The following is a 10232-nucleotide window of genomic DNA, read 5'->3' on the forward strand; positions in this document are numbered from 1 at the left end:
CACTCCTGTTACCAGCATACTGTCATCCCCTCATCCCTCCCAGCCATCAGTAGCATTTAGCAGCTCTCAGTAGCCACTGGTCTACCCTGAAAGAGATCATCTGTTAGGAAATTCATTAACTAGGATCATGTTTACACCTCTGTTGTCAATGAAAGGATTTGGTTTTAAATGGAACTGCATTGATACAATTCAGTAGTTATAGTCTATTTTTTATAGTCTGTTCTTTAACACTATTTTTTCACACTAACACATATCCATTCTTGGTCAATATCTTGATAGAAAACTATTGGTGTTGATAGTTATCAGCAAAGCAAAGGCCTTAGATTAACACGATTATCCTTAAAGATAGAACCGCTAACGGGATTCTGTTAACAGACTTTAATAGCTTTTTTATTTATGTACATTCATCTAGTAACACTCAGTTGTTACCATTAGGTCTTTTCTTAGTTATGCTAATGGAATGCCTGGTTTTAACACTGAGTTTAGTATATATGTCAAAAGTTTTTATATTTACAGCTTTCTGATTTAAAATTCAACTGTACAGTTGGAATGAAAACTTAGAGTATACTGAAGAACGTCTTTTATTAAAAAGCAAAGAGTATTACGTGTAAACTTAGGAAGAAATTGAAAATATTTGCCACCTGTTATGATTGAAATAAATAGTGAATGCTATTTATTTTAATAAATTAAAAACCATTATTGTGGTCAGGTACTTACCAACTTTGTGTAAATTATTTGGCAAATCTTTAATTCTAGGCTGGTTTTATCCAGCAGTTAGAGGATGCAGTTAGGTTTTTGTTTTTTAAAAATATTCATTTACTTATTTGGCCGCATCAGATCTTAGTTGCAGGATCTTCGTTGCGGCATGCAGGATCTTTTCTTTCACACAGAATGCAGGTTATTGCCTGGCCTTGTTCTACTTGCCTTCAGCCCACAATACTGATGTCACTTGGTCATATTTTTTTTCTTGGCTTTGTTGCCTCTAGGATAAACTTCGAACTCCTTGATACAGCACACAAGTCCCTTTATAAGCTGCCTTTAAGCAGCCTTTCAGGCTCTGTCTCCACCTCTCCTCCCCTTGCACCAGCTCTACTGGACTTCTTACCTTTCCACTGACCATGCCATACTCTTCAACACTGCCATTCCTGGGTACTTTTTCTGTGAAGCCCCCCGATGTCAATTTTTATCTTCCTTCCTCTGTTCTTTTAGCACTTTGTACCTGTACCTTTTATAATGCATATTCCATTGCCTTGTAATTATTTATATATGCATCTTCTTTCCCCCATTTAGACCTACATATGGTAGTAGTCCGGCAGTATGACTCCAAATTGAATTTACTTACAACTGGGATATTGGCTGTATAAACACTGTAACCTTTTAATCTGTGTCCCTAAAATAGGAAACCTTTGTATGTTGATGCAAATAATTGATTTTAATTGTTCTAGAAACCACTCAAGAAGCTTATCGTTGAAGAAACTGGTAATTTGATACAGACTGTTGATGTGCCAGATAGCACCACTACTGCTGCTGCTCCAGAGCGTAATCCTATTAATCCAGCAAAGGTAACAGCTACCGCTGGCACAAGTAAGAAGAACTCAAGCCAAGATGACCTTTTGCCCACAAGTGATATCCCCAAAGCAAAAGTATTGAAAATAGAAGAAATCAGTGATACTTCAGCTCTGCAGTGAGTAGAAATACTTTTATCTGATAGTCATCTAGAATGGCAGTAATCCCACTAGAAAATAGATATTGCTCATGAGACTTCTGGTTTGTACTCATCCACATAGTTTTTTGAACTATCCAACTTTACATTGTAGTTTTTCTTTTAACTGTAAGAGAGGTTTTGCTGAAGGAATGATCACTATTCCTTTACCACACTGAGGGCTTTAGAAATAAGAGAAAGTATCTTTTTAAAAAAATATATTTTAATTTTATTGGAGTATAGTTGATTTACAATGTTGTGTTAGTTTCAGGTATATAGCAAAGTGATTCAGTTACACATATACATATATTCATTCTTTTTTAGATTCTTTCTCAATATAGATTATCACAGAATATTGAGTAGAGTTCCCTGTGCTATACAGTAGGTCCTTGTTGCTTATTTATCTTATATATAGTAGTTTTTGTGTGTTCATCTCAAGCTCCTGATTTATCCCTCCCCTCCACATTTCCCCTCTGGTAACGATAAGTTTGTTTTCAATATCTGTAAGTCTGTTTCTGTTTTATAAATAAGTTCATTTATATCTTTTTTAAAAAAATTAGATTCCACGTATGAGTGATATCATATGATATTTGTCTTTGACTTAATTCACTTAGTATGATAATCTCTACGTCCATCCATGTTGCTGTAAATGGCATTGTTTCATTCTTTTTTATGGCTGAGTAATATTCCATTATGTGTATGTACCACATCTTACTTATCCATTCCTCTTTTGATGGAAATTTAGGTTGCTTCCATGTCTTGGCTGTTGTAAATAGTGCTGCAGTGAACATTGGGGTGCATGTATCCTTTCAGATTATCGTTTTCTCCAGATATATGCCCAGGAATGGGATTGCTGGATCATATGGTAGTTCTGTTTTAAGTTTTTTAAGGAACCTCCATACTGTTCTCCATAGCAGTTGTACCAATTTACATTCCCATCACCAGTGTAGGAGGGTTCCCTTTTCTCCACACCCTCTCCAGTATTTATTGTTTGTAGATTTTTTGTTGATGGCCATTCTGACTGGTGTGAGGTGATATCTCACTGTAGTTTTGATTTGCATTTCTCTGATAATTAGTGATGTTGACCATCTTTTCATGTGCATTTTGGCCATCTGTATGTCATCTTTGGAGAAATGTCTGTTTAGATCTTCTGCCCATTTTTTGATTGGGTTGTTTGTTTTTTAGACATAGAGCTGCATGAGCTGTTTGTATATTTTAGAGATTAATCCCTTGTCGTTTGCTTCGGTTGCAAATATTTTCTCCCATTCTGTGGTTTCTTTTCGTTTTGTTGATGGTTTCCTTTGCTGTGCAGAAACTTTTAAGTTTAATTAGGTCCCATTTGTTTATTTTTATTTTCATTATACTAGGAGGTGGATCAGAAAAGATATTACTGCAGTTTATGTCAAAGAGTGTTCTGCCTGTGTTTTCCTCTAAGAGTTTTATAGTATACAGGCTTACATTTAGTTCTTTGATCCATTTTGAGTTTATTTTTGTGTATGGTATTAGAGAATGTTCTAATTTTATTCTCCTACATGTAGCTGTCCAGTTTTCCCAGTACCATTTATTGAAGAGACTGTCTTTTCTCCATTGTATAGCCTTGCCTCCTTTGTCGTAGATAGTTGACCATAGGTGTGTGAATTTATTTCTGGGCTTTCTAGCCTATTTTATTGATCTGTATTTCTGTTTTTGTGCCAGTACTGTACTGTTTTGATTACTCTAGCTTTGTAGTATAGTCTGAAGTCAGGGAGTCTGATTCCTCCAGCTCTGTTTCTCTTTCTCAAGATTGCTTTGGCTATTCAGGGTCTTTTGTGTTTCCATATAAATTAAAAATTTTTTGCTCTAGTTCTGTGAAAAATGCCATTGGTAATTTGATAGGGATTGCATTGAATCTGTAGATTGCCTTGGGTAGTATAGTCATTTTGACAGTATTGATTTTTCCAATCCAAGAACATGGTATATCCTTCCATCTGTGTCATCTCTGATTTCTTTCATCAGCATCTTATAGTTTTCACAGTAGAAGTCTTTTGTCTCCTTAGGTAGGTTTATTCCTAGGTATTTTATTCTTTTTGATGCAGTGGTAAATGGGAGTGTTTCCTTAATTTCACTGTCAGATCTTTCGTTGTTAGTATATAGGAATGCAGGAGATTTCTGTGTATTAATTTTGTATCCTGCAACTTTACTGAATTAATTGATGAGCTCTAGTAGGTTTCTGACAGCATTTTTAGGATTTTCTATGTATAGCATCATGTCATCTGCAAACAGTGATGAAAGTATATTGAACAAATTGATTTTGTGCATTTTCTTTTCTAGAAGTTCAGTAAATATGTTTCACTTTGTCATTCAGGATTTTTAATTTTTTATAGGGAAGCTTCATAAACAATGTAGAATTTAAGCATTATCATTATTCTAGCCATTAATATTTAAGATATTCATGGGCTCTTTAAATTTTGTTTGGAATTTTTCAAAAAGTCATGCATTTTCTTAATGGTGAGAATATAAAAGACATAGTTTAGTAGTTTACTTTGGGGTGTTGAAATTTTATTCATATATTTTTGCATTGCTACTCAACAGTCCTATTAAAAGGTTTTTTTTTAAACTTTGAACTTTAGTAGTTGTTTACAGTGACATAGATTGTGGGAAAACTTTAGGCAGTTTTTTTTTTTTGTTTTTTTTTTTAAAGGAGGAAGCATTTCTTCCTTCTTGGAATCTTTCTTGAAACTGTGGTAATTCACATAATTCAGAGTGAAATGTTGACTTGTGAGTATATGTGATATAATAATGCAGTGTATAGAAATGTTTTGTCAAAAGGTGGCCAGGCTATTAGCCCAGCTAATGAGAATAGTCATTACGTAACTGAAAATTTGCACAAGTATAATCTGTCTTGCCCAAAGTATATATATATTATCAGCTGAAAGAATTTACTACCGGCAGAATATAAATAGATAATACAGTATTAATAAAGTCAGAAATTTAAAAATCTCTGTTGATGTTTCCTTATATAAGCTTTGACTATTTGTGGTTCTTCTCTTTGTTTTTCTTTTTTATTATTATTATTTATTGATTTTTGGCTGCCTTTGGTCTTAATTGCTGCTTGCGGGCTTTCTCTACTCTTTGTTGCAGTGCACAGGCTTCTCATTGAGGTGGCTTCTCTTGTTACAGAGCACGGGCTCTAGGCACGTGGGCTCCAGTAGTTGTGGCATGTGGGCTCAGTATTTGTGGCTCACGGGCTCTAGAGCACAGGCTCAGTAGTTGTGGCGCACGGGCTTAGTTGCTCCGCGGCATGTAGGATCTTCCCAGGCCAGGGATCAAACCTGTGTCCCCTGCATTGGCAGGCAGATTCTTAACTACTGCGCCACCAGAGAAGCCCTGTGGTTCTTTTCTAATTGTTTGATGCTTCTGAAATATTTCAGACCTGAAGTCAATTTGAAAAAGGATGTATGTCAGACTTTCAGTGAGAAGATTTCTATAGAGGTAGAAAAAACACCTGCTCAGTTTATCAGGACTGCTCTTCCTCCAGTTCCTGCAAACTCATTTCAGCTTGAATCTGATTTCAGACAACTGAAAAATTCTCCAGATATGTTGTATCAATATTTGAAGGTAAGAGGGAGGAAGCTGGTAGTTCTCCTGTAAGTTAGAGGTCAAAGAACTTCTTTGGTCACTATATAATAATAGTACTATATTTGCTTATAATATGATTGTAGAAAATGCTCTTATCCCTTGCCTGATACGTATATCAGCCTGGTCAGACCATTTTAAATATTTGCAACCAGTGAACCTCTGAAAAAGGTTCTGTGTTAAATTTTGTTTTCTAAAATAACTTAATCTAATTTCATACATCATGACTTAAACTTAATTCTTCATCCTTCAAGATGAGGAAAGAAGCTAAAATACATTGAGTGCCTTCTGTGTGCCAAGCAATGCTTGCAATAGTTAGGCTGTCAGTTTCCTGAAAATGAGCTTTTATTTGCTCAAGAAAAAGAATTAACTCATATGAAATTTACCAAATAATGGATTTTTAGCATTGTCTTTTTCAAGTAGTTCTATTTTTTAAACTCTCTAATTCTTTTTATTGGTCCTTGAGAGCTCTCTTTCATTTCCTGTTTCTGTTGGGTAGTACACATCTCCCCATGAGATTTTTCTCTGTCTTGAACAGAGTGATTATTTTATAGTGCCTCTAACTTTCATTCTTCTATCATAGTTACATTTCAGTGTGACTCCATTATTATTCATTGAATACTAATGCATAATAGTTATTTTTTACTATGTTGAACTAAGCAATTATTATATAAATAATTTGTGATTGGGAATGTTGCCATAATTGAATTTTCTAACACCTTATATTTTTCCCAAGCAAATTGAACCATCCTTGTACCCCAAGCTGTTTCAGAAAAATCTAGATCCAGATGTATTCAACCATATCATTAAAATTCTGCATGACTTTTACATTGAGTAAGTAAGTTTAGTTATGCTTTCATGTTGTAATGCTCAGCTGTTTCTAGTGATTTGGGAAATTCGTTCTTTTTCATGTCATATTACCTTTTGTATAGCAAAATTAGCTCTCTTGTAAATTTTGCTGTTGCATAAGTTGTAAAGAGATGACAAGTACAAACAATGAAAAAGGAAGTGATTAGGAGGAAAAATGACTTAAAACTTTTTTAGAATATGGAAGTGGCAAATATTATAGCAGATTAATAACATCTGTGCTGTGCCACACATTTAAGAATATTACAATTTTTTCAGTTGACTTGATAAAATTCTTCATTCGGGCACTTAAAATATAGACAGTATGCAGGGGAAAATGATACATGAAGACCTTATTTATATATAATTAGAAATATTATTTTAGTAAGCAGACTGAATGAGCTGCTTTTAATTGATCGTTTGTTTTTTTATTTGGATTATTTCAGGAAAGAAAAGCCATCACTCATCTTTGAAATCTTACAAAGACTTTCTGAGCTAAGAAGGTTTGATATGGCAGTGATGTTTATGTCAGAACCTGAGAAGAAAAGTGAGTTCTGTGAAGAAAGCTTTTTCATATCTCTTTATTCTTGTGTGTTCCTTTATTCAGCAAATGATAGCAAATATTTATTGAATGTACAATTAAATTAATTACAATTAAGCTAATTAAATTGAATTACTATTAGATTAAGTAAAGTTAAATTTTTTGATCCTGACAACAACTTTGTGAGGTGTAGGTATGATTATCATTTTGGTTTTACAAAGGAGGAAACTGAAGCATACACAGGTAAGGAACTTGACCAAGGTTCCATAGCTAGGAAGCCAGACCCAGGAGTTAAACCGAGGTGTTCTGGGCTCTTCTACTTGAAAACGCAGTGATAGCATAATGGTTGAGCTCCTGGCATGATGGAACTCGTGCAGGGTTCCTGCCACAGGAGCTTGCAACCGGGCGTGGGTGCATCGGAGGTCTCACCCATTTTTTTGAGCTAATTTCCTTGAGTTTCTTTGATTTAAGCTGAATTCTCAAGAAAGTGCAGGAGTCAGATGAAGGAGGTGGGAATGTGCAGAGGTTTTGAGGCAGGAGAGAGCAAATTGAGCTCAGAAAATTAAAAGGAGTGCAGTGTGGCTGGATTGTAGAGTTAGAGGGTAGAAAGAGGCAGGTGATGAGCCTGAAGAGTTAGATCCCTTGTTTATTTCTACATCTCAGTCTTTGGCATAAAATGTCAGTTTTGGGGAACCCTAATTTAAGTAAAATCAAACTATGGAGAAACTTCAATTACAATTGACCCTTGAACAACATGGGAGTTAGGGGCGCCAACCCTCCACACAGTTGAAAATCCACGTACAGTTTTATAGTCGGTCCACAGGATGTGAGGTTCCTCATTCACAGATTCAGCCAACCGTGGATCATGTAGTACTGTAGTGTTTACTATTGAAAAATATTTGCCTTTGAGTGGATCTGTGCAGTTGAAACCTGTGTTTTTCAAGGGTCAGTTGTACTTGGAGTTTTAAGGCTATACTGTAGTTTTAGGAAAAAGAGAAAAATCATTAGAATGCAGGAGTACCAGTTTTTTAGTTTTAAAAATAGCAAAAACTATGATTTTCAGATACTTTGTGGACTAAACATACTTTGGGCTCCTTTTCTGTTTCTTCTTTATGTATGTAGCAGCGACATTGAATCTGAATCACTAAGAAAAATACTCTGTATGTTGAACTTAGGGAAGTGGACATGTAATTTAGAGAGATTCCTAATGGGGTAAACCAAAAGAAGTTTCTGCTTAATCTTTAATCAGAAACAGTCCCTGAAAGTATTATCTGCATTCAGTTGAATGCAGACCTCATTTTTTATCACTTTTTTTAGTCATTCTGCCCCACCTCACTGACTTTGTGTCTTTTTAATATACCAAATTACCAAACTTCTTATAGCCTCAGGGTCTTTGTGTTTGACTTACCCCTCAGCCTAGACTATCCTCCCCTGCCTCTTCCTCACTTCATGCAGTTTCCACCTAATAGTCACCTCCTCAGAGACACCTTTCCTCACAGGCCTACTCACAATACTGCCTGCCTCCCTTTCCTTATCACCCTCTGTCGTCTTACCTCGCTTTATTTTTCTTCATAATACAGAACGAGCTGACAGTATTTTAAGTATTTGTTTATTATTTCTCTCTCCCTAATAGAATGGAAGCTCCATGACAGCAGGAACTTTGTCTACCTTGTTCTCTAGGCCTCAGCGTGTAGAACGGTGCTTAGTACATAATAACCTCTTAGTATAAGTGCATGAGTGAATGGATTTCTTGCCACTATGATGGGATAACTTGAAGTGTGCTCAAAGAATGTGAGTTGGTCCTTCAGAGTGGCCTACCAACAGTACTGTCTTGGTGGGGTCACCACTGTCCACTAAGTTAAACATGGGAAGCACTTACAGTGGTTCCTGGCATGTAACTTAATATTCAATAAATAGTAGCTGTTGTTGTCTTTTATTATTGTCATTATTATTAAAAACTGTTAGCTAGTTTTAATGTTGAGGAATGTGTGAACTATAATAGCGTTTTCCATAGTGTTGAGTGTAGACCAGCCATTTCAGTGGTGTGAAAGATATTAAATGACTCATAAGCAAATCTTTTTTTAACTTTTAATTGTTATTATAAAAATGTACAGCTTGCCCATCAAACATGACTTTTGTGAATGTTATTGCTAATTTTTCATTTATAGTAGTGATATAAATTTTTCTTTTAAAATAAAATGATTTAAGTTTTGAAAGAGTTAATTGGAATATTAAATAAGTAAAAGTATACTTGTTACACAGGTCAAAAATCTTTAGGGTAGTACAGAATGAATTATGTTTCATCTGCAAAGTTAATGTCATTGAGGATGTAGGGGAAATTTTTTACTGCCAAAGCAAAATTCTGCTAAGAAACATCATTGGACTGCTGTATAGTTTTCTGTTCTCAGGTTGGCTTTTTAAATATCTGAATTAGAATTTATAAATAATCCTAATGATTGCTTTATAATGTAAAAAATATTTAACAGATTTGATTACTCCCTTTAATTTTTGCTTTACTTTTTAAAAATGGAGATTAAAATGAATTTGTTTTTCTTTTCCAGTTGCACGTGTATTATTCAATCACATAGACAAATCAGGATTGAATGCTAATTCTGTTGAAGAACTCAAGAAAAGATACGGTGGTTGATTTCCATTTTTACTGAAATTATTGCCTTTGGATTTCATATGTAAATTTTTTTCTACTGAAAATAAAATGTTTTGCTTTTTAAGAAAATGATATACAGGAAAAGTACCATTTCTGGATGTAAGCTAATTAAATATAAAGTGAATTGTGATTTAACTAGTGAGAAATATACTTAAGTGAACTATTTATAAGTTTTTTTCTGAAAATAAAAATATAAATAATGAGTTATACGTGTAAAGATCGGTGTTTTACGTCATTTTATTTTATTATTTTTATTAACAAATTTTTACCTTTGGCTGCGTTGGGTCTTTGTAGCTGTGTTTGGGCTTTCTCTAGTTGTGGTGAGCGGGGGCTACTCTTTGTTGCGATGCACGGGCTTCTCGTTACGGTGGCTTCTCTTGTTGCAGAGCATGGGCTCTAGGTGCACAGGCTTCAGTAGTTGGGGCATGCAGGCTCAGTAGTTGTGGCTCACGGGCTCTAGAGCGTGGGCTCAGTAGTTGTGGCGCACGGGCTTAGTCGCTCCGTGTGGCATGTGGGATCTTCCCGGGCCAGGGCTCGAACCCGTGTACCCTGCATTGGCAGGCGGATTCTTAACCCCTGTGCCGCCAGGGAAGTCCTATAAGTCATTTTAAATGTTAAGTTTAGATACATTCTTCAGTGCCCCATAAGTGTTACATTTTTAAAAATATTTTCATGAGTTTTTGTAACCACATGACAAGGTTGCTTCCTTAGCATATGAATAAAGTTATATAGAGGGAGTTAAGTAGATATCAGATTGTTTCATTATAAAATGTTTTCGTACCATTGTGCCAGTTCACGATCATAAAATTGCTTAGTTGCAGGATGTGTATTTTTAGTATTTATGTTGAAAGGAGACTTTCAGT

General features: G+C 35.1%; 1 protein-coding gene across 2 annotated transcripts in view; it reads left to right on the plus strand.

Moving 5' to 3' along the window:
- RPAP3 (RNA polymerase II associated protein 3) overlaps positions 1–9573 on the plus strand; it is a 42058-nt gene extending 32485 nt beyond the window's left edge. For both annotated transcript variants that reach the window (XM_032646631.1, XM_032646630.1), the window contains exons 13-17: positions 1446–1684; positions 5113–5299; positions 6054–6151; positions 6610–6710; positions 9266–9573. In XM_032646631.1, coding sequence (XP_032502522.1) covers positions 1446–1684; positions 5113–5299; positions 6054–6151; positions 6610–6710; positions 9266–9351 — 711 coding nt within the window. In that variant the 3' untranslated portion in view covers positions 9352–9573. The remainder of the gene's footprint in view (positions 1–1445; positions 1685–5112; positions 5300–6053; positions 6152–6609; positions 6711–9265) is intronic.
- The last annotated feature ends 659 nt before the right edge of the window (positions 9574–10232 follow it).

Source organism: Phocoena sinus, chromosome 10 (genome assembly GCF_008692025.1).
Source record: "Phocoena sinus isolate mPhoSin1 chromosome 10, mPhoSin1.pri, whole genome shotgun sequence".
In the NCBI taxonomy this organism is placed as follows: domain Eukaryota; kingdom Metazoa; phylum Chordata; class Mammalia; order Artiodactyla; family Phocoenidae; genus Phocoena; species Phocoena sinus.